Source organism: Somniosus microcephalus, chromosome 13, assembly GCF_052327205.1.
Source record: "Somniosus microcephalus isolate GS21.2 chromosome 13, FLI_Smic_1.0, whole genome shotgun sequence".
In the NCBI taxonomy this organism is placed as follows: Eukaryota; Metazoa; Chordata; class Chondrichthyes; order Squaliformes; family Somniosidae; genus Somniosus; species Somniosus microcephalus.
The window spans coordinates 548,475-572,893 of record NC_140999.1 but is presented as its reverse complement, the minus strand read 5'-3'; the positions used below and the strand labels follow the sequence as shown (position 1 = coordinate 572,893).

The window sequence follows — 24,419 nt, the reverse complement described above, 5'->3', positions numbered from 1 at the left end:
GAGGGCTTTCATTTCCTGGATCACTAGGTCTGCTTCTGGGGAAGGTGGGACCTGTACAAGTCGGACAGGTTGCATCTGAACGGGACCAACATCCTTGCGGGGGGGGGGGTTTTAAACTAATTTGGCAGGGGGATGGGATACGGAGTGGAGCTATAGTAGGGGGTGATGCACAGCCAAATATAGAGGAAAAAACCAAGTCGGCCTGGAAGGCGGAGCAAATATGTAACGGCACAAGGGAGTATGGCAAGGCTGGATGGCATTTATTTTAATGCAAGGAGTCTTGCGAGTAAGGCAGATGAATTGAAGGTGTTGATGAACACATGGGAGTATGATATTGTTGCTATCACAGAGACATAGTTGAGGGAGGGGCAGGATTGGCAGCTCAATATTCCAGGTTATAGAATCTTCAGGCGAGACAGAGGGGGTGTAAAAGAGGAGGGGGTGTTGCAATATTAATCAAGGAGTCAATTACTGCTGTAAGGAGGGATGATATCTTAGCAGGTTCCTCTAATGAGGCCATATGGGTAGAACCTAAACAAAAAGGGGGGGCAATCACTTTGCTGGGAGTGTACTATAGGCCCCCAAACAGTCAGGGGGAGGTAGAGGAACAGATATGTAGGCAGCATGTAGAAAGTCCTACAAGAGAGGGCGGTACTGGACCTAATTCTAGGGACTGTAGCCAGGCAAGTGGCAGAAGTGTCAGTAGGAGAGCATTTTGGTGACCGTGACCATAATTCGGTGAGATTTAAGGTAGTCATGGAAAAGGACAAAGATGGACCGGAAATAAAGGTTCTAAATTGGGGGATGGCCGATTTTAATATAAGTCAGGATCTGGCCAAAGTGGACTGGGATCAGACACTTGTAGGAAAATCCACATCAGAGCAGTGGGAGTCTTTCAGAAAGGAAATAGAGTACAACGCCAACATGTTCCCGTAAAGGTCAAGGGTGGGACCAACAAGCCCAGGGAACCCTGCATGTCAAGGGATATACAAGAATGGATTAGGGAAAAAAAGGGAGGCTTTTGGCAGATACAAAGGACTAAAAACAGTGGAAGCCCTAGAGGAGTATAGAAAGTGCAGGGGGGGGGGTACTTAAAAAAGAAATTAGGAGAGCGAAGAGGGGGCATGAAAAAACACTGGCAGGCAAAATAAAGGAAAATCCCAAGGTGCTTTATAAGTATAAGTATATTAAGGGCAAGAGGTTAACCAGGGAAAGAGTAGGGCCCATTAGGGACCAAAGTGGCAATCTTTGTGTAGAGCCGAAAGATGTAGGTGAGGTTTTAAATTAATATTTTGCATCTGTGTTCACTATGGAGAAGGACGATGTAGGCATAGAAATCAGGCAGGGGGATTGTGATATACTTGAAGAAATTAATATTGAGAGGGAGGCGGTACCAGCGGTTTTAGCGGGCTTAAAAGTGGATAAATCCCCAGGCCCTGACGAGATGTATCCCAGGCTGCTGTGTGAGGCAAGGGAGGAGATTGCAGGGGCTCTGACACAAATTTTCAGAAACTCTCTGGCCACAAGGTAGGTGCCAGAGGACTGGAGGACAGCTAACATAGTACCATTATTCAAGAAGGGTAGTAGGGATAAACCAGGGAATTACAGGCCAGTGGGCCTAACATCAGTGGTAGGGAAATTATTGGAAAAAATTCAGAGGGACAGAATTAGTCTCCACTTGGAGAGGCAAGGATAGTCAGCATAGCTTTGTCAGGGGGAGATCATGTCTAACCAATTTGATTGAATTTTTCGAGGGGTGACTAGGTTTGTGGATGAGGGTAGTGCAGTTGATATAGTCTACATGGACTTCAGTAAGGCTTTTGACAAAGTCCTGCATGGGAGACTGGTCAAGAAGGTAAGAGCCCATGGGATCCAGGGCAATTTGGCACATTGGATCCAAAATTGGCTTAGTGGCAGGAGGCAGAGGGTGATGGTCGAAGGTTGTTTTTGTGACGGGAAGCCTGTGTCCAGTGGTGTACCGCCGGGATCGGTGCTGGGTCCTTTGCTGTTTGCAGTGTACATTAATGATTTAGATATGAATGTAGGAGGTATGATCAGTAAGTTCGCAGATGACATGAAAATTGGTGGAGTGGTAAATAGCGAGGAGGGAAGCCTCAGGCTACAGGACGATATAGATGGGTTGGTCAGATGGGCAGAACAGTGCCAAATGGAATTTAACCCTGAAATGTGTGAGGTGATGCATTTTGGGAGGATTAACAAGGCAAGGGAATACACAATGAATGGTAGGACCCTAGGAAGGACAAAGGATCAGGGGGACCTTGGTGTGCATGTACATAGATCCCTGAAGGCAGCAGGACAGCTAGATAAGGTGGTTAAAAAGGCATATGGGATACTTGCCTTCATTAGCTGAGGAATAGAATATAAGAGCAGGGAGGTTATGATGGAGCTGTACAAAATGCTAGTTAGGCCACAGCTGGAATACTGTGTACAGTTCTGGTCACCACACTATAGGAGGGATGTGATTGCACTGGAGAGGGTGCAGAGGAGATTCACCAGGATGTTACCTGGGCTGGAGCGCTTCAGCTATGAAGAGAGACTGGACAGGCTGGGGTTGTTTTCCTTAGAGCAGAGAAGGCTGAGGGGGGACCTGATTGAGGTGTACAAAATTGAGGGGCATAGATAGGGTAGATAGAAAGGAACTTTTCCCCTTAGTAGAGGGGTCAATAACCAGGGGGCATAGTTTCAAGGTAAGGGGCAGGAGATTTAGAGGGGATTTGAGGAAAAACTTTTTCACGCAGAGGGTGGTTGGAATCTGGAACTCACTGCCTGAAAGGGTGGTAGAGGCAGGAACCCTCAACATTCAAGAAGCATTTGGATGAGCACTTGAAATGCCATAGCATACAAGGCTACGGACCAAGTGCTGGAAAATGGGATTAGAATAGACAGGGCTTGATGGCTGGCACGGACACGGTGGGCTGAAGGGCCTCTTTCTGTGCTGTATAACTCTGACTATGACTAACCCACTAATCAGGGGATATGGGGATCGGGCAGGAAAGTAGAGTTGAGGTCAAAGATCTCAGCCATGATCTCATTGAATGGTGGAACAGGCTTGAAGGGCTGAATGGCCTACTCCTGCGCCTAATTCTTATGTAACATTGCCCCAACCCCAACTGTACCCTAACCCTAATCCCTGTGGAAATAGAAGGGGGGGTTAGCTGTTCCCCCTAACCATCACTATGGCAAAAACACAGGAAACAGACTGTACCTGGTAAAGGGAAGTCTATATTCACAGCACCAGAGGCACAACCAACAAAGCCTTAACTCTAACAATGAACATAACCCAAAACTTAATGCTAACAATACCCCATACCTTACCAATACCCAGGGCCCTATCAATAACCTTAACAACTCTAATCCTATCAATAACCCTAGTCCTACCAATACCCCTAACCTTACCAATAACCCCAAGTCTACCAATTAACCTCAAACCCTACCAATCTGCCTACCCTTATTAATAACTCTAACACGAACCCAAACCCAGACAATAAGAACTCCAACATTTCCAATAACTCCAAACCAAACAATGAATCCAACAAGATTGGTAACAACAATAAACCTACTTCAGGAATGCTGGGGGAAGGTGGGTTCAGGTGGGACCAGCACACAAGAGCGACCGAGTGACATGCACATCAGAGGTAGGCTCATGGAACCAAAAACATTTACAGCACAGAGAGGCCATTCAGCCCATCCGTGCTGGCTCATTGCTAGAGCAATCCCAAATGAATCCCACTGCCCCACTCTCTTCCCATGGCCCTGTATCAATCCCAAACTAATCTCACTGCCCCACTCTCCCCATAGCCGTGTATCAATCCCAAACTAATCCCACTACCCCGCTCTCCTCGTGGCCATATCAATCCCAAACTAATCCCACTGCCCCATGCTCTCCCCATGGCCCTGTATCAATCCCAAACTAATCCCGCTCTCCCCGTGGCCCTGTATCAATCTCTGCTTCAAATATTTATCCCACTTTCCCTTACCTCAACCATTTCCTGTGACAAACATTTCAAATTCCAACAACTGTGTGTAAAGAATGATCTGCTAACCTCTGTCCTCACTCTAGACAATTTCCAATTGATGAGCCTCATCACTGAATCCCGCACCATAAAAGCTTTGGGTCAGTTGTCCATCTCAGTGCCTGGTGTGAATGGGGCACCAGAGAGCTGACTCATAAATCTCAGTAGTATAAATAGGAAGGCTAGAGTAAAGTTGTCAGAGTGCAGCTTGGAACAGAGTGTAAGCCTGCGAGTTTGGTGAGTAAGGGAGTGAATCTTAAGGGTTAATCTCTTTTTTTAATGTAAAATCTAGTCTTGTGTGCTTGCAATTAGCATTTAACTTAAATTTACTGTTTTTAAGTTTCTTCCAGGCTTGGGCAGGGCAAAGCAAGCTCTGTGCTGGAGAGTGGGTGGGGCTAGTTAGTTAATTAACTGGTCTAATCTGGATCTGCAACTGCCAGAGAGCTAACTCATACATTTCAGTAGTATAAATAAGGAAGGCTAGAGTGCAGCTTGGAACAGAGTGTAAGCCTGTGAGTAAAGGAGTTGGGAGTGAGATGGGGAGGGAGGTGCTCCTTTCTTCTTTTTCTATCTTTGTCAACCTCCAGGGGAGCAGGAGTTAAAAATCTGCACAAGAGGGGACAGGGAACCAGCGGGAGTTCGGCTCTGAAACCCCCCAACCGCATTCAGGGAAAAATAAAAGGTGACATCACAGGAAAAAGGCAGAGGCAGCAGACCTGAGCGGGAGCGAGAGCGGAGGCGAAGCAAATAAACAGCATGGCAGAGGAAGGCCTGAGAGCAGACGCAGCGGACCTGACAACAAAAACAAGGAGTGACGTCGCAGGGAAGTGATTGGTTGGTCAGTATTTCTCTTTTCTTGGGCATTGGTTTAAATTAAGAGCCGGGATTAAAAACTAAATGTTCAAAACTTAAACACTTAATTAATTAAATACATTAGAGATGGCAGGGCAGGTGATGTGTTACTGCTGCAACATGTGGGAGCTGGTGGACACCATTGAGGTCCACGGCGACCACATTTGCAGTAAGTGTTGGTTGCTCGAGGAACTTCGGCTCCGTGTTGATGAGCTGGAGTCCGAGCTTCAAACACTGCGACACATTAGGGAGGGGGAGAGTTACCTGGACGCTGTGTTCCAGGAGGCAGTCACACCCCTTAGATTAATTCATTCAAATTTGGTCCATGGTCAGGGACAGCTGGGTGTGACTACGAGTGAGGCAGGTAGGGGGACCCAGGAGGTAGAGGTGGAGGAGCCTCGGCCCTTGCTCTTGTCCAACAGTTATGAGGTTCTTACTCCGTGTGTGGATGAGAGCAGGGACTGCAGTGAGGATGAGCAAACTGACCACAGCACCGTGGTACAGGGAGCCATTCAAGAGGGGGGAGCAAAAAAAAATGATAGTGGTAGAGGACAGCATAGTTAGGGGGATAGATACTGTTCTCTGCAGCCGAGAGCGTGAGTCCCGAAGGCTGTGTTGCCTGCCTGGTGCTAGGGTAAAGGACATCTCATCTGGGCTGGAGAGGAACTTAGAGTGAGAGGGGAAAGATCCAGTTGTCATGGTCCATGTAGGTACCAACGACATAGGTAGGACAAAGAAAGAGGTTCTGCTGAGGGAGTATGAGCAGCTAGGGGCTAAATTAAAAAGCAGAACCACGAAGGTAATAATCTCTGGATTACTACCCGAGCCATGTGCAAATTGGCATAGGGTAAATAAGATCAGAGAGATGGAGTGGCTCAAAGATTGTGAGAGAAATGGGTTTAGGTTCCTGGGGCACTGGCACCAGTACTGGAATAAGAGGGAACTGTTCCGTCTGGACAGGCTTCATTTGAACCAGGCTGGGACCAGTGTCCTGGTGAATCGAATAACTAGAGCTATAGATGGGGCTTTAAACTAAAAAATAGTGGGGCGGAGGGATACGCTGAGCGGAAATTAAAACTGTCAAAGAAAAATGAGAAGGCAAAAGTGCAGGGTAGCGATAGGGGTAATGATAACCAGAAAGAGGGATCAGAGTAGGGAACAATGTTAAAAAGACAATATTAAAAGCTCTATATCTGAATGCACGCCGCATTCGTAACAAGATAGATGAGTGACAGCACAACTAGAAATAAATGGGTATGATCTGAAAGCCATTACAGAGACGTAGTTGCAAGGTGACCAAGGCTGGGAACTGAATATTCAGGGGTATTTGCCATTTCATAAGGATAGGCAGAAAGGAAAAAGAGGTGGTGGAGCTCTGTTAATAAGGGATGAGATCAGTGCAGTAATGAGAAATGATATTGGCCTAGAAGATCAAGACGTAGAATCAGTTTTGGTGGAGACAAGAAATAATAAGGGTAAGAAGTCATTGGTGGGAGTGGTCGACAGGCCCCCAAACAGTAGCCACACTCAAGACAGAGAATAAATCAAGAAGTAATAGAGGCTTGTAAGAAAGGTGCGACTATAATCATGGGTGATTTTAATCTTCATATTGATTAGACAAAGCAAATTGGCAAAGGTAGACTTGAGGAAGAGTTCTTAGTGTATATGGGATGGTTTCTTGGAGCAATATGTTGTGGAACCAACCAGGGAGAAGACTATTTTAGACCTGGTAATGTGTAACGAGGCTGGATTAATTAATGATCTCTAAGTGAAGGATCCTCTTGTGAAGAGTGATCATAGCATGGTAGAATTTCAAATTCAGTTTGAGGGTGAGAAAGCTAGGTCTCAAACTAGTGTCCTGAACTTAAACAAAAGTAATTACAAAGGTATGAAGGCAGACCTGGTTAAAGTGGACTGGGAAAATATTTTACAGGGTAAGACTGTAGAAAAGCAGTAGCAAACATTTAAGGAGATATTTCATAACTCTCAACAAAGATATATTCCAGTGAGAAAGAAAGATTCTAAGAGAAGGATGAACCATCTGTGGCTAACGAAGGAAGTAAAGGATGGTATCAAATTGAGAACAAAAGCATTCAATGTTACGAAGAATAATGAAAGGCCAGAGGATTGGGAAATTTTTAAAAACCAGCAAAGGACGACTAAAAATTATAAAGAGAAGATAACTTATGAGAATAAGCTAGCAAGAAATATAAAAACAGACAGTAAGAGCTTCTACAGGTATATAAAAAGGAAGAGAGTAGCTAAAGCAAACGTTGGTTTCCTAGAGGATGAGTCTGGGGAATTAATAATGGGAAACAGGGAAATGGCAGAGACTTTGAACGAATATTTTGTATCGGTCTTCATGGTAGAAGACACTAAAAGCATCCCAATAATGGACAATCAAGGGGCTATTGGGGTGGGGGGGAACTTAAAACAATCACTATCACTAGAGAGAAAGTACTAGGTAATCTAAAGGTGGACAGGTCCCCTGGACCCGATGGCCTGCATCCTAGAGTCTTAAGAGGTGGCTGCAGAGATAGTGGATGCATTGGTTGTAATCTACCAAAATTCCCTGGATTCTGGAGAGGTCCCAGCGGACTGGAAAACCACAGATGTAATGCCCCTATTTAAGAAAGGAAGGAGACAGAAAGCAGGAAACTATTGACCAGTTAGCCTAACCTCTGTCATTGGGAAAATGCTGGAGTCCATCATTAAGGAAGTGATAGCAGGACATTTAGAAAATCATACAGTCAAGCAGAGTCAGTATGGTTTTATGAAAGGGAAATCGTGTTTGATAAATTTGCTGGAATTCTTTGAGGATGTAACGAGCAGGGTGGATAAAGGGGAACCAGTAGATGACGTGTATTTCGATTTCCAGAAGGCATTCGATAAGGTGCCACATAAAAGGTGGATAAAACATAAAACACAGGGCATAAAACACAAGCTAAGAGCTCACGGGGTTCGGGGTAATATATTAGCATGGATAGAGGATTGGCTAACTAAAAGAAAACAGAGTCAGGATAAATGGGTCATTTTCAGGTTGGCAAACTGTAACTGGTGGGATGCCGCAGGGATCAGTGTTGGGACCTCAACTATTTACAATCTATATTAATGACTTGGATGAAGGGACTGAGTGTAATGTAGCCAAATTTGCTGATGATACAAAGATAGGTGGGAAAGCAAATTGTGTGGAGGATGCAAAGAATCTCCACGGTGAGCACGGTGGCATAGTGGTTAGCACTGTTGCCTCACAGCGCCAGGGACCCGGGTTCAAATCCGGCCTCGGGTGACTGTCTGTGTGGAGTTTGCACATTCTCCCCGTGTTTGCGTGGGTTTCCTCCGGGTGCTCCGGTTTCCTCCCACAGTCCAAAGATGTGTAGGTTAGGTTGATTGGCCATGACAAAAATTGGCCCTTAGTGTTAGGGGGGGATTAAACATGTGGGGTTACGGGGTTACGGGGATAGGGCTTGTGTGGGATGACTGTCGGTGTTGGGACCGGGTGCTAGGGTTTGGATGATCAGCCATGATCTCGTTGAATGGCAGAGCAGGCTCGAAGGGCCGAATGGCCTGCTCCTATCTTCTATGTTTCTATGTATCCAAAGGGATATAGATAGGCTAAGTGAGTGGGCAAGAATCTGGCAGATGGAGTTTAATGTGGGAAAATGTGAGGTTATCCACTTTGGAAAGAAGAATGAAAAAGCAAATTATTTTTTAAATGGGGAGAGATTACAAAATGCTGAGGTACAGAGGGATCTGGGGGTCCTAATACATGAATCATAAAAACGTTAGCATGCAGGTACAGCAAGTAATTAGGAAGGCAAATGGAATGTTGGCCTTTATTGCAAAGGGAATGGAGTATAAAATTAAGGAAGTCCTGTTGCAACTGTACAGGGCGTTGGTGAGACCACATCTGGAGTACTGCGCACAGTTTTGGTCTCCTTTATTTAAGGAAGGATATACTTGCATTGGAGGCAGTTTAGAGAAGGTTCATGAGGTTGATTCCGGAGATGAAGGGGTTGTCTTATTAAGAAAGGTTGAGCAGGTTGGGCCTATACTCATTGGAGTTTATAAGAATACATAGATACATAGAAGATAGGAGCAGGAGTAGGCCATTCGGCCCCTCGAGCCTGCTCTGCCATTCAATGAAATCATGGCTGATCATCCAAATTCAGTACCCTGTCCCTTTAGCCTTAAGAAATATATCTAACTCTGTATTGAATATATTTAATGAATTGGCCTCTACTGCCTTCTGTGGTAGAGAATTCCACAGGTTCACCACTCTCTGGATGAAGAAATTCCTTCTCATCTCTGTCCTAAATGGCTTACCCCTTCTCCTTAGACTGTGACCCCTGGTTCTGGACTCCCGACCATCGGGAACATCCTTCCTGCATCTAGTCTGTCTAGTCCTGTTAGAGTTTTATAAGTTTCAATGAGATCCCCTCTCATTCTTCTAAACTCCAGCGAGTATAAGCCCAATTGACCCAATCTCTCCTCATACGTCATTCCTGCCATCCCAGGTATCAGTCTGGTGAATCTTCGCTGCACTCTCTCCATGGCAAGAACATCCTTCCTCAGATAAGGTGACCAAAACTGCACACAATACTCAAGGTGTGGTCTCACCAAGGCCCTGTACAACTGCAGCAAGACATCCTTGTTCCTGTACTCGAACCCTCTCGCTACGAATGAGAGGGGATCTTATTGAAACATAAGATTCTGAAAGGGCTTGACAGGGTAGATGCAGAGAGGATGTTTCCCCTCATGGGGGAATCTAGAACTAGGGGGCATAATTTCAAAATAAGGGGGCACCCATTTAAATTGGAAATGAGGAGGAATTTCTTCTCTGAGGGTCGTGAATCTTTGGAATTCTCTTCCCCAGAGAGCTGTGGAGGCGGAGTCAGACACATTTTTGAATGGTAAGGGAGTGAAGGGTTATGGGGAGCGGGCAGGGAAGTGGAGTTGAGGCCAAGATCAGATCAGCCATGATCTTATTGAATGGTGGAGCAGGCTTGGGGGGCCAAATGACCGACTCCTGCTCCTACGTCTTATGTTCTTATGTGATGGGGTGTCAATGGGGCAGCAATGGGGTGTCAATGGGGCGTCAATGGGGCAGTAATGGGGCAGTAATGGGGTGTCAATGGGCAGTAATGGGGTGTCAATGGGGCAGTAATGGGGTGTGAATGGGGGCAGTAATGGGGTGTGAATTGGGTGTCAATGGGGCAGTAATGGGGCGTCAATGGGCAGTAATGGGGTGTCAATGGGGCAGTAATGGGGTGTGAATGGGGTGTCAATGGGGCAGCAATGGGGTGTCAATGGGGCAGTAATGGGGTGTGAATGGGGTGTCAATGGGGCAGCAATGGGGTGTCAATGGGGCAGTAATGGGGTGTGAATGGGGCGTCAATGGGGCAGTAATGGGGTGTCAATGGGGGCAGTAATGGGGTGTGAATTGGGTGTCAATGGGGCAGTAATGGGGTGTGAATGGGGTGTCAATGGGGCAGTAATGGGGTGTGAATGGGGCGTCAATGGGGCAGTAATGGGGTGTCAATGGGCAGTAATGGGGTGTCAATGGGGCAGTAATGGGGTGTGAATTGGGTGTCAATGGGGCAGTAATGGGGTGTGAATTGGGTGTCAATGGGGCAGTAATGGGGTGTGAATGGGGTGTCAATGGGGTAGTAATGGGGTGTCAATGGGGCAGTAATGGGGTGTTAATGGGGTGTTAATGGGGTGCGAATGGGGTGTCAATGGGGCAGTAATGGGGTGTCAATGGGGCAGTAATGGGGTGTGAGTGGGGTGTGAATTGGGTGTCAATGGGGCAGTAATGGGGTGTGAATTGGGTGTCAATGGGGCAGCAATGGGGTGTCAATGGGGCAGTAATGGGGTGTAAATGGGGCGGGCCACCTTCCCGCCTCGCTAACCCCGGCCTACTGTCGGGTGTCCTCGGTGCCCGCCTGTTTCACGCAATAGGCTTCTTTAAATATGGAAAGCGGGTCCTGTGATGTAAATAGAATACGTGGAGTAAAAGAGAGGCAGAAGTGGAGGACAGAGAGCAAAGTGAAGGAGCAAAGTCAAACAAGAGGTGGAATTGCCGGAGGAAAGTTAGAAATGGAAGATGTTAAGGAGACGGAAAGAGAGGAAAGGATAAGCAGCAGTGAAAGAGGAGACAGAGAGACAAATGAAGAAAGGAAATAGAAATGAGGTAATGCGGAAGACTAAGTGGAACTTTAATCACGATTGTGTCATTCGATGTGATTCAGTCTCTGACGGGAGTTTCCGCCTGAAGGAAGATAACTGAAAACCTGAGACCAACCAAACTGTTCAAACTATTCAATCTGTAGCCGTTAACGGAGGTTCTCTTCACGCTGCCTTTTGTCAACACGCCTGAGCATCGGTTAGATATTAAACACAGTTTTAGTCACTTAGAAAGCAGCTCTTATTCTGTGTAGAACAGGCGCGGGCTGACGGGCTCTTCCTGTCTTCAGTTACTGTCTGAAGCGGTGGCGACTGCTCACAAATACCGGCAATAGCCACAGAAACATTTACCTTTTAGACCGTTGCAGCAGCGCCCCGGTCACAAAATGGCTCTTGTAGCTGGGGAGCCCCGTCCAGTAGCTCGGGTCGGACATGACCAGTCCCGGCCAGCCCTTCAAGGGTTAAAATAAAGTGTCGATCCGGGACGTTGAATAAAGGGCACTTCTCTGCTGTTCAATTCAAACCCCATCCATCCACCGTCAGTGCTTGAGACCCCCAGTGTTCGCTGATAGAGCCATGACCGAAGCTCTTTGTGTCTCTCCCTCTCTCCCACACACTCACCCTCTCTCGCCCTCTTTCTCTCTCTCGCCCTCTGTCTCTCACACACACACACACACACACACTGTCTCTCTCTCTCCCTCACTCACTCACTCTCTCTCCCACTCTGTCTCTCTCTCTCTCTCTCCCTCCCTCCCACACACTCACCCTCTCTCTCACTCTCCCTCTCTCTCTCACACTCTCTGTCTCTGTCTCTCTCTCTCCCTCTCACACTCTGTCTCTCTCACTCACTCACTCACTCTCTCCCTCTCTCTCCCTCTCACACTCTGTCTCTCTCTCTCTCTCCCTCACTCTCTCTCTCCCTCTCACACTCTGTCTCTCTCTCCCTCTCACACTCTGTGTGTCTCTCTCTCTCCCTCCCACACACTCACACTCTCTCTCTCCCTCTCACACTCTGTCTCTCTCTCTCTCTCCCTCACTCTCTCTCTCCCTCTCACACTCTGTCTCTCTCTCCCTCTCACACTCTGTGTGTGTGTCTCTCTCTCTCTCTCACTCTCCCTCTCCCTCTCACACTCTGTCTCTCTCTCCCTCTCACACTCTGTGTGTCTCTCTCTCTCTCCCTCACTCTCTCCCTCTCTCTCACACACTCTGTCTCTCTCTCCCTCTGACAAAGGATCGGGGACCTGGCCAGGGCTGCCTGCTGCTCCACTCACTCACACAGAAAGCCAACAGTCTCGCAGCCCCTGCGGGGTGTCACGGAATCCTCCACAGTTCGAGAGTCCAGGCCCGACAGCACTGCAGGAAGCAGCTCGATGCTCAGTGACAGGAAGCTGCGGCCAGCTCTCGCAGGGAGGAGTTGTGGCCTGGCTTGTTTTTGCTGCCTGGGGCCTTCTGTTAAAGTGGAGTTTTAGGGGCAGTCCCTTCGCAGGAAGAAGGATGTTGCACAGAAGCAGAAAACATTTTCCTCCAACACCTGTGACCCCAGAATTCATTAAACCGAGAGATCTCCCGTTTCCCCAACCCCTCCCGTGCTCCGACACTGAAAGGACTGAGATTCACAGCCGAGTCCAGAGAGTGAGAAGTCACAACACCAGGTTATAGTCCAACAGCTTTATTTGAAATCACAAGCTTTCCGAGCGCTGCTCCTTCGTCAGGTGAACTTCTCACATTTGTCCACCCCAGTCCAACACCGGCATCTCCACATCACGAATCCAGAGAGGAAGATGGAATAAGAATCTCCTCTTCGATATGGGCAGTGAGAGCACCAGAGATTCTCACCAGGCTGCAGTGTGAGACCAGAATCTTAAACCATAGTCAGCAGCCCCTGAACCTGGGACAGGCCTGCGGGTGCTGGTGATGGTAAAGGGGCCAAGATTATAGAGGAGTGAGATTAGGCCCAAGAGGATAACGGGATTAATAGTAAAAGAACCAAGATTCCAGGGGTCAGAAGTAAAGAGGTCGGAAGCGAAGGGTTGAGTGTAACAAAAATATCCCAAGACCCTTCAAAGAAACATAATCAGACAAAAATGAGCTCTGAGACAAAGGAGGAGATATTGGGAGGGGTGACCAAAAGCTTGGTCAAAGAGGTGGATTTTAAGAAAGGTTTTAAAAGCAGCAGAGGGAGGCGGAGGTGTCTAGGACAGAGAGTGGGGCCTAGATGGTTGAAGGCACAGCCGCCAATGGTGAGATGAAAGGATTGGGGGATGTGCAAGATGGCAGAATTAGAGGGTTCTTGGAGGGTTGTAGGGCTGGAGAAGGTTACAGAGATAGGGAGGGGTGAGGCCATGAAGGGAATTAAGCACAAAGATAAGAATTTTAAATTGGAGGGATTGGGGTACTGAGAGCCAATGTAGGTCAGCAAGCACAGGGGTGATGGGTGAACGGGACTTGGTGCGAGTTAGGACAGGGGGTGATGGGTGAACGGGACTTGGTGCGAGTTAGGACAGGGGGTGATGGGTGAACGAGACTTGGTGCGAGTTAGGACAGGGGGTGATGGGTGAACGGGACTTGGTGTGAGTTAGGACAGGGGGTGATGGGTGAACGGGACTCGGTGTGAGTTAGGACACGGGAAGCAGAGTTTGGGATGAGCTCAAGTGTATGGAAGGTGGAAGGTGTGAGGCTGGCTGGGAGAGCGTTGGAATATAGAAACATAGAAGATAGGAGCAGGAGTAGGCCATTCGGCCCCTCGAGCCTGCTCCGCCATTCAATGAGATCATGGCTGATCATCCAAATTCAGTACCCTGTTCCTGCCTTCTCCCCATATCCCTTGATTCCTTTAGCCTTAAGAAATATATCTAACTCCTTCTTGAATATATTTAATGAATTGGCCTCAAATGCCTTCTGTGTAGAGAATTCCACAGGTTCACCACTCTCTGGGTGAAGAAATTCCTCCTCATCTCTGTCCTAAATGGCTTACCCCTTATCTTTAGACTGTGGCCCCTGGTTCTGGACTCCCCCGCCATCAGGAACATCCTTCCTGCATCTAGTCTGTCTAGTCCTGTTAGAATTTTATAATTTTCAATGAGATCCCCTCTCATTCTTCTAAACTCCAGCGAATATAAGCCTAATCGACCCAATCTCTCCTTATACGTCATTCCTGCCATCCCAGGTAACAGTCTGGTGAATCTTTGCTGCACTCCCTCCATGGCAAGAACATCCTTCCTCAGATAAGGCGACCAAAACTGCACACAATACTCAAGGTGTGGTCTCACCAAGGCCCTGTACAACTGCAGCAAGACATCCTTGTTCCTGTACTCGAATCCTCTCGCTACGAAGGCCAACATACCATTTGCCTTCTTAACCGCCTGCTGCACCTGCATGCTTACCTTCAGCGACTGGTGCACAAGGACACCCAGGTCTCGTTGCACTTCCCCTTCTCCCAATCTATTGCCGTTCAGATAATAATCTCGCTTCCTGTTTTTGCCACCGAAGAATAGTCAGGTCTGGAGATAATAAAGGCATGGATGAGGGTTTTAGCAGTGGATGAGTCAGGGGTGGAGACGGGTGATGTTACGGAGGTGGAAGTAGGCGGTCTTGGTGATGGAGAGGATATGGGGTCGGAAGCTCATCTCCGGTTTAAATAGGATGCCAAGGTTGTGAGCAGCCTGGATTAGCCTCGGACAGTTGTCAGGGTGAGGGATGGAGTCTGTGGCGGGGCCCGAAGACAATGGCTTCAGTCTTCCTAATGTTTAAATGGAGGAAATTCTGTTCATCCAGTACTGGATGTCAGACAAGCAGTCTGACAATTTAGAGACCGTGGTGGTGAGGTAGAGCTGGGCGTCGTCCCCATACGTGTGGAACCTGACGTGTTTTCGAATGATGTCGCCGAGTGGCAACATGTAGATGAGAAATAGGAGGGAGCCAAGGATAGATCCTTGGGGGACACCAGAGGTAACGGAGCGGGAAGAGAAGCCTTTGGAAGTGATTCTTTGGTTATGACTGGATAGATAAGAATGGAACCAGGCGAGGGCAGTCCCGCCCAGCTGGATGACGGAGGAGAGGCATTGGATGGGGACGGTGTAGTCAACCGCGTCAAAGGCTGCAGACAGGTCGAGAAGGACAAGGAGGAATAGTTTACCTTTGTCACAGTCACATATGATGCCATTTGTGACTTTGTTAAGAGCCGTTTCGGTACTGTGGCAAGGGCGGAAACCTGATTGGAGGAATTCAAATATGGAGTTCAGGGAAAGATGGCTCATATTTGGGAGGTAACAACATGTTCAAGGACTTTGGAAAGGAAAAGAAGGTTGGAGATGGGGTAGTAGTCTGCAAGGACAGAGGGGTCAAGGGTGGTTTATTGAGAAGGGGGTTGATGACGGCAGATTTGAAGGGGAGGGGGACAGTAACTGAGGAGAGAGAACCATTAACTATCAGCTAACATGGGGGCCAGAAAGGGAAGCTGAATGGTCAGCAGTTTGCTGGGAATAGGGTCAAGGGAGCAGGAGGTGGGTCTTATGGGCAAGATGAGCTTGGAGAGGGCATGAGGGGAGATAGATGAGAAATTAGAGAAAGATGCTGGTTCAGTGTGGTGGGGTAGGGGAAGGGGCAGCTGAACAGATGGTCTTAATCTTAGTGACAAAGAAATCCACAGCTCCTCACACTTGTTGGAGGTGAGGATGGTAGGGGCTGGGGAAAGGGCTTGGAGGTGATCCTGGAGCGAGGCTTTATGGTGTTTGATGTGGTCCAGCCAGATATGGCGATGGATGGCTGCACTATTTGTGTGCCAGATACACCCTATACTGCACTACTCAGACTTGAGTGGAGGGACCACATGAGAATGACTATCAGGATGGCTGAGAGTTGAGGTTTGCTGGGACAAGTGATGAGGGAGTGGTTGAGCAGATTGCCAGCTGCAGAAGTATCATGGCAAATGGAGGGCCAAAGGCCAGCTGTAGATAGTGTGAAAGTGCTGTTGTGAGTGACGGGATAGTTCTTTCTAGGCGTGCAGACAGAAGGAAGTGGGGTTGAAAGGGGGTAGGGAGATGTGGATGAGAAAGCATACAAGGAAGTGGTTGGAGATGGACTTGTCTGTGATTGCGAGCATGGGAGTAGAGGAGCCACGAGAGATGGCAAGGGATGTCCGTGAGTATGGGTAGGAGAGTTTATATGAAGGGAGAAGTTAGGGAAGAATAGTAGGGCAGTGAACTCAGGAGAGAGGGCACAGGGAGCTTAGATAGAGATTAAGAAGCGAGAGGAGTGGGACAAGGCGAGATGCTCAAAGGAGGAGAAGGTGCCAGAGGAGTTGGGGGGAGAGAGCAAGGTGAGATTTAGTGATTAAGGACCACACTGCCACCTCGACAGTCTGAACAGAGCAGATGGGGAAAGGTATCACCAGGCAGGGGGGTCACTGCCCACCAGCCAAGATTCAGCCCAAGCCAGGAGGTCAATGCAATCGTCCACAATTAGGTTGTGGCCACAAGAGCCTGGTCCGGGGGTGAATGAACATTCTGGAAGGAAATGTGGAGAAGGACAGTGAGTATAGATCTGCTGGCAGTGTGTGAGGGCAGTGATGGGTGGGATCAGCCCCCATGGGGAGGGGCAGTGATGGGTGGGATTAGCCCCCGGGGGGAGGGGCAGTGATGGGTGGGATCAGCCCCTGGGCGGGGCAGTGATGGGTAGATTAGCCCCCAGGGGGGAGGGGCAGTGATGGGTAGATTAGCCCCCGGAGGGGAGGGGCAGTGATGGGGAGATTAGCCCCCGGGGGGGAGGGGCAGTGATGGGTAGATCAGCCCCCGGGGGGGAGGGGCAGTGATGGGTAGATTAGCCCCCGGGGGGGCGGGGCAGTGATGGGTGGGATCAGCCCCCGGGGGGAGGGGCAGTGATGGGTGGGATCAGCCCCCGGGCGGGGCAGCGATGGGTGGGATTAGCCCCTGGGGGGAGGGCAGTGATGGGTGGGATTAGCCCCTGGGGGGAGGGGCAGTGATGGGTGGGATTAGCCCCTGGGGGGAGGGGCAGTGATGGGTGGGATTAGTCCCCAGGCGGGTCAGTTATGGGTGGGATTAGCCCCTGGGGCGAGGGGCAGTGATGGGTGGGATTAGCCCCTGGGGGGAGGGGCAGTGATGGGTGGGATTAGCCCTCGGGGGGAGGGGCAGTGACGGGTGGGATTAGCCCCCGGGGGGAGGGGCAATGATGGGTAGATCAGCCCCCGGGTGGGGCAGTGATGGGTAAGAAGGCTGGTGAGGGCGGAGGACAGGGTAGTTGGGGCTGTCGTAAGATTGACAACGGGTAACCATGGGGTTATCAAAGGGGAATTCAAGCCTGGATAGCAGCAGGAGAGCCATGGTAAAGAGGGTGAGATTAAAGGATCTATGGGTAAAAGTGGTGAAACTAAGGGGGTCCGGGGTCAGGGGCCGAGGGGGTCAGGGGGGGCCGAGGGTACCGGCCTTGTCTGGTGTATGAATACACTCTAAGATGGAATGAGTGAAGGAGTCACAAGGTATCAATAACCTCTAGGGAGCGATATTGAGCAGAACAGCATGGCCTGCCCAAGCTCCCCACTGCCCCCAGCATTCCCCCTCTGATCCCACACACCGACTCTCAGAGTCTGACGCTCTACAGGCCAGAGGACTGAGCGAAGGTGCAACACCGATCCGTACTCCGGCATCCAATCGCTGCCTCAGCACTGCAGTTAAACAAACAAATACAATTTATCGATTATAGTGCCAGCACCGGCTAAATCATTTCATTCCAACATTCAGGCCGTCCTGTCCCAGTGAAGAGCTGGTCCTTTTGTTGCAGTTATTTAGGGAGTGGGACGATCATTTGAAATGACTGTGCTGTTAGGACACTCTGTCCGGGAGACATTGAGTCACAATCAGCCGTGTCTTGGCCCAGTCTCCAGGGAGATGGACACAAGGGGTGGAGAGGGGGGAGATGGGGGGAAGAGAGGGGAAGGGGGCGGGAGAGTGGTTGGGGAGGGGTTCTTTGTTTCGTGCTATTAAACTCTACAGGCGGAATGTCAAGGTGCTGTCGGTGTGGAGGGTTTTATTTTACTGATGGCCAAGCCCTTCCCGCCCTCCCCTCCCCTGCCCCCCCCCACCCCCCCCGCAACCCCAGCCTCATTCCCTGGGGATTTCTCACATGTCGGATTCAATAAGAAGGAACGTTAAGCAGAGTCTGAATACATGGGGTCAGAGGGTCAGCTTGGCTCCGGCCCTTCTGTTCCGCCCAGTGAGCTGCTCCTCTGTCGGATGCTCACCCTCGCCTCAGCTTTCAACTGCCTGAAATTATTTTCAATAGTGTCTAATTTTAGAATCTCTATTTAACATCTCTGACAGATTAGAAGTGTGTCTGTACTCACTCCAGCATAAGAGCAGGAACTCACAACTTGTCCCTCCGCAGGCTCATTGCTGTAGAGTCAGAGAGAATGTGCAGGATCAACGGTGGGGGAGTGGGGGGGGAGGGAAGGGAGGAGAGGATTGAAAAAGCAGGAGAAAAGGGCGAGGCCGAGAGCGGAGCGGGAGAAAAGGGCAGTCTGTGAATGGCACATGAGAAAAATCGCTTGGAGATTCAGACAGGAGAAATTATAATGGGGAATAAGGAAATGGCAGAGACATTAAACAAAGATTTTGTATCTGTCTTCACAGTAGAAGACACAAAAGGCACACCAGAAATAGTGGGGAACCAAGGAGCTAATGTGAGTGAGGAACTTAAAGTAATTAGTATTAGTAAAGAATAAGTACTGGGGAAATTAATGGGATTAATAGCCAACAAATCCCCTGGAACTGATGGCCTACATCCTAGGGTTGTAAGAGATGGCTGGTGAGGGCGGAGGACAGGGCAGTTGGGGCTGTCGTAAGATTGACAACGGGTAACCTTGGGGTTATCAAAGAGGAGGGGGGGGAGGAGGGGAGGAGGAGGGGGGGAGAGGAGGGGAGAGAGGGGAGAGAGGGGGGGAGAGGAGGAGGAGGAGGGGGAGAGGAGGGGGAGAGGAGGAGGGGGAGAGGAGGGGGAGAGGAGGAGGGTGGGGGGGAGAGGAGGAGGAGAGTGGGGGGGAGAGGAGGAGGAGAGTGGGGGGGAGAGGAGGAGGAGAGTGGGGGGGAGAGGAGGAGGAGGAGAGTGGGGGGGAGAGGAGGAGGAGAGTGGGGGGGAGAGGAGGAGGAGAGTGGGGGGAGAGGAGGAGGAGGAGAGTGGGGGGGGAGGAGGAGGAGAGTGGGGGGGAGAGGAGGAGGAGAGTGGGGGGGAGAGGAGGAGGAGAGTGGGGGGGAGAGGAGGAGAGGAGGAGGGTGGGGGGAGAGTAGGAGGAGGGTGGGGGGGGAGAGGAGGAGGAGGAGGGTGGGGGGGAGAGGAGGAGGAGGAGGGTGGGGGGGAGAGGAGGAGGAGGAGGAGGGTGGGGGGGAGAGGAGGAGGAGGGTGGGGGGGAGAGGAGGGTGGGGGGGGAGGAGGAGGAGGGTGGAGGGGAGAGGAGGAGGAGGGTGGGGGGGAGAGGAGGAGGAGGGTGGGGGGAGAGGAGGAGGAGGGTGGGGGGGAGAGGAGGAGGAGGGTGGGGGGGGAGAGGAGGAGGAGGGTGGGGGGGGAGAGGAGGAGGAGGGTGGGGGGGAGAGGAGGAGGAGGGTGGGGGGGAGAGGAGGAGGAGGGTGGGGGGGAGAGGAGGAGGAGGGTGGGGGGGAGAGGAGGAGGGTGGGGGGGGGAGAGGAGGAGGGTGGGGGGGAGAGGAGGAGGAGGGTGGGGGGGAGAGGAGGAGGGTGGGGGGGAGAGGAGGAGGAGGAGGAGGGTGGGGGGGAGAGGAGGAAGAGGGTGGGGGGGAGAGGAGGAGGAGGAGGGTGGGGGGGAGAGGAGGAGGAGGAGGAGGGTGGGGGGAGAGGAGGAGGAGGAGGGTGGGGGGGGAGAGGAGGAGGAGGGTGGGGGGGAGAGGAGGAGGAGGAGGGTGGGGGGAGAGGAGGAGGGTGGGGGGGGAGAGGAGGAGGAGGGTGGGGGGGAAAGGAGGAGGGTGGGGGGGAGAGGAGGAGGAGGGTGGGGGGAGAGGAGGAGGAGGGTGGGGGGGAGAGGAGGAGGAGGGTGGGGGGAGAGGAGGAGGGTGGGGGGGGAGAGGAGGATGGGGAGTGGGGAGAGGAGGGAGAGGAGGAGAGAGGAGGGGGAGAGGGGGAGGGAGAGGAGGGGGGTAGGGAGGGGGAGAGAGGGGGTGAGGAGGGGGGAGAGGAGGGGGGGAGGGAGGGAGGGGGAGAGGGGAGAGAGGGGCGAGGGGGAGAGGAGGGGGGAGAGGAGAGGAGGGGGGAGGGAGAGGAGGGGTGTGGGGGGGAGAGGAGGGGGGTAGGGAGGGGAGAGAGGGGAGAGAGAAGGTCAGGAACTCGGTGGGGGTGGGAGTCAAGGTCAGGAACTCGGGGGCGTGTGTAAGGAGCACGGAGAGCACAGTGGTGGTGGGGGAAGAACATGATCCAGGTATAAACCGGGGGCGGGGGGTGCTGGTGGGGCCGGGGAATGAGAGCGAGAACGTGATCCAGATGGTAAGACGGATCACGTTCTTCCAACCCCACCCCCTTTACACCCGCACCACGTTCTCCCTCTCCTCCCCCCAGACCTGGTTGATTTCTCGGAAAGCTCGATGCGTGTGTGGCAAGTTATGTAATTGGACTGGACGAAATCCAGGAAGTCATGACTCTGTCACACTTCACTTCATACCCAAAAAACCTGTTAACAATCCGTGACCCACACACAATGCCCCATCTATGAGTTGGGGGGAGGGAGGTCAGGAACTTGTCAGGGGGGAGAAGGTCATGAATCCGGGGTGGGAGGGAGAAGGTCAGGAACTCGGGCCAGGGGGGAAGGCCAGGAACTTGAGCGGGGCGGGGGGGGGGGGGGAAGGCAGGAATATATTTGCGGGTGGGAGAAGGTCTTAACCCACAAGCGTGAGCCCTGTGTGTTCCAAGTGAGCTCTGTTCTGTCTGGAGTAAGCAGCCAAAATGGCTCAAATTACACTTTGCAAAGTAACTGATTACATAAGCAGGGAGGATCTAATTACACATTCCAGAGAAACTGCTGGGTGTGACTTGTCCTCTAAGGGGACCAATCAGCAATCAGGACTTGTCATCCAAGGGGACCAATCAGAGCTTTTGGTGTTGCGAATAAACACATCCTTTTATGAAAGGGAAATCATCTTTCACAAGGCTGTTAGAGATTTTTCAGGTTGTAACTAGCAGGGTAGATAAAGGGGAACGCAGGCAGTGACCAGCGGGGTGCCGCAAGGATCTGTCCTGGGACCCCAGCTGTTCACAATATATATAAATGATCTGGATCAGGGAATTGGATGCAATATTTCCAAATTCGCTGACGACACTAAACTAGGAGGAGGGGTGGGCTCTGATGAGGATGTCAGGAGGCTACAGTGCGATTTGGACAGGTTGGGGGAATGGGCGGATACGTGGCAGATGCACTATAATGTGGATAAATGCGAGGTTATCCACTTTGGGGGTAAAAACAGGAGGGTGGATTATTATCTAAATGGCAATAGATTGGGAGATGGGGAAGTGCAGAGGGACCTGGGTGTTCTTGTGCACCAGTCACTGAAGGAGAGCATGCAGGTGCAACAGGCGATTAAGAAGGCAAATGGTATGTTGGCCTTCATATCAAGGGGGTTCGAGTATAGGAATAGGGATACCTTACTACAGCTGTACAAGGTGCTGGTGAGACCGCATCTGGAGTATTGTGTACAGTTTTGGTCGCCCCATCTGCGGAAGGATGTTCTTGCCATGGAAAGAGTGCAGCGGCGATTCACCAGGCTGATACCTGGAATGGCGGGAATGACCTACGAGGAGAGATTGAATAGTTTGGGCTTGTACTCACTGGAGTTTAGAAGATTGAGAGGGGATCTCATCGAAACATATAAAATTATGGCAGGCCTGGACAGGCTGAATTCAGAGAGAATGTTTCCAATGGCAGGGGAGCACAGAACCAGGGGCCACAGTCTAAAAATAGCGGGCAAATCATTTAAAACAGAGATGAGGAAGAATTTCTTCACTCAAAGAGTGGTGAGCCTGTGGAATTCCCTGCCACAGAGGGCTGTGAAGGCTAATTCAATAAATATTTTCAAGAGAGAATTGGATATATTTCTGAAGGCTAAGGGGATTAAGGGTTACGGAGAAAAGGCGGGGACGGGGTACTGAACTGGTAAGATCAGCTATGATCTCAGACGAAGATCAGCCATGATCTCATTGAATGGCGGAGCAGGCTCGAAGGGCCAAATGGCCTACTCCTGTTCCTATCTCTATGTAGTATATGTGGATTTTCAAATGGCATTACGATAAGGTGCCACACGGAAGATTAAAGCTCATGGGGTTGGGGTAATATATTAGCATGGATTGAGGATTGGTTAAACCAGGGGTTCTCAACCTTTTTGCTTCTAAGGCCCCCCTCCTGTGTTATAAAAATTCCACGTCCTCGTTTTCTGTCCTTCTGACCAGAATTGGACGCAATACTCCAGTTGTGGCCTACTCCTGCTCCTATTTTTCTGTTTCTATGTAACACAACACAAACATTTTTACTGTATAATAATGAGTTATTAGTTATTGATAGTTTGATTACACCTTACGTAAAGAAGAATTTATTAAGTCCTAAGTTTACATAAGCAAAATACTGTGGATGCTGGAAATCGGAAATAAAAACAGAAAATGCTGGAAATATTCAGCAGGTCATAGAGTCATAACGGCACAGAAGGAGACCATTCGGACCATCGAGTCCGTGCCGGCTCTCTGCAGAGCTATCGAGTCAGTCCCATTCTCCCGCTCTATCCCCGTAGCCCTGCAAGTTTATTTCCCTCAAGTGCCTATTCAGTCTCCCCTTGAAAACATTGAGTGTGTCCACTTCCGTCGGCAGCGAGTTCTAGGTGTAGCACCAGCTTTCTGGCCATTTTTATGACTCATATTTTATATCCAAAACTCCAAAAAGAACTGTACTGTTGGGCAAGCTTGTGGGAGTGGCTTAGGGAATAGGATTGCAAGCCAGGCTAACCTGACTAAGGTGCATTCATATGCAAATGGCCATCTCACACTGACAGGCTGGGTGGGAGGGAACCCAGGCCGATTGACCTGGGTTCCCTTCATCATCACCATCTAACATGATTACTGGGAACAATACCCCAAGAGGTAACTCAGAGACACTATGCCCTCACATCAATAAAGTACAGTCCCAACCAAAACTGGTGGAAGGCAGGAGACGGCCAGGCCATTGTCTTCCAGGAGATAAGCCAGTTAAGCAAGTTCAGTTTGAGATTGAAACCCATTACCTGCTAATGGGGGCCATCAACTCAGGAAATGACAGACATCCAGCAATCAGCACTCATTGTCTCTCCAGGTGCCAGGCCTGGGAGCGGGGAAACGGAATATCATTTTTCACAAAGATTTCAAAGGCCACAGGGTCCAGACAGTTCTCCTGAGTCAATACATCGATCAGTGTTGGCGGGAGAAAAGGTGAACGGGTTTTGGATATATCAGGAGCCGTTCAGGGGCTGCTCTCCCTCTTCTCCTTGGCATCAATCTACAGCGAGTCTCCCGAGTGGGGCTCGGCTCGACGGAACACCGCCAGAAGCTGAGCGCTGCTCTTCATCCCTCATCAACGGACCTTGACTCAAACTGGAACTTGGATACCGCGTCGGCGGTACGGAACCATGAGTGAGGCGTACAGGAAGAAGCTGCAAGCAAGACAACATGCAATCAGGATGAGCATATTGCCTGCGCCTACACATCCACAAGACCACTTAGCTGTGTGAGTTCTAACCAAACCTTAGAGGGGTTTAGTGCTGGGGTCCTGTGTTAGTTTATTTCACGGGAGGGTTCTTTTATTAGACCGTGGTAATTTAGCATGGTATAGCTTGTCGGACAAGCCAGGGTTGTATTGTTTTGTACTGTTACGAGCGTTATTGTTAACCCTATTAAACACAATACGGTTGAGCTCAAACGGGTGTCCGAGTCTGATCTGTCCATCTAATCCCTATCGTCCAGAACTTGTAGTAAGAGGTGTGTTTTCGGTGCGCCTGAGAAAACCACTTAGAGATTGGCAACCGCTGGCAGGACGATAGGTTTTCTGTCAGATCATGGACAGTTTTAAGGGCAAGAGGAATGGAGGATAGGATTTCCTCCTACGTGTTCAATAAGATTAACGTGTCTCAGCCAGAGGTGCTGGAGGTGCTGCGCTCTGAGTCCCCAGGATAGGGCTGCAGAATGGACAGGTAGCAGGGATCACAGGAAGTCAAAGGAGAGAGCGATTTGGCTCCTGTGTCTGCAGAAGCAAGTTCAACTGCTTAGGGAGCGGGTTGAAAAGCTAGGGAACGAACTTAAAGGGCCAAATTTTCAGTGTGCC

The 24,419-nt window shown here is 50.3% G+C and overlaps 1 protein-coding gene across 2 annotated transcripts in view; it reads right to left on the bottom strand.

The window, feature by feature from the left end:
* Positions 1 to 24,419, bottom strand: part of LOC147107937 (microtubule-associated serine/threonine-protein kinase 3-like) — a 177,255-nt gene that overhangs the window by 117,434 nt on the left and 35,402 nt on the right. The window contains exon 1 of one of the 2 annotated variants that reach the window (XM_086004303.1): positions 11,424 to 12,583. The exons of the other annotated variant lie outside the window; for it this stretch is intronic. Coding sequence (XP_085860429.1) covers positions 11,424 to 11,506 — 83 coding nt within the window. The 5' untranslated portion in view covers positions 11,507 to 12,583. Of the gene's footprint in view, positions 1 to 11,423; positions 12,584 to 24,419 lie in introns of those variants that run through there. 2 annotated transcript variants of the gene reach the window in all.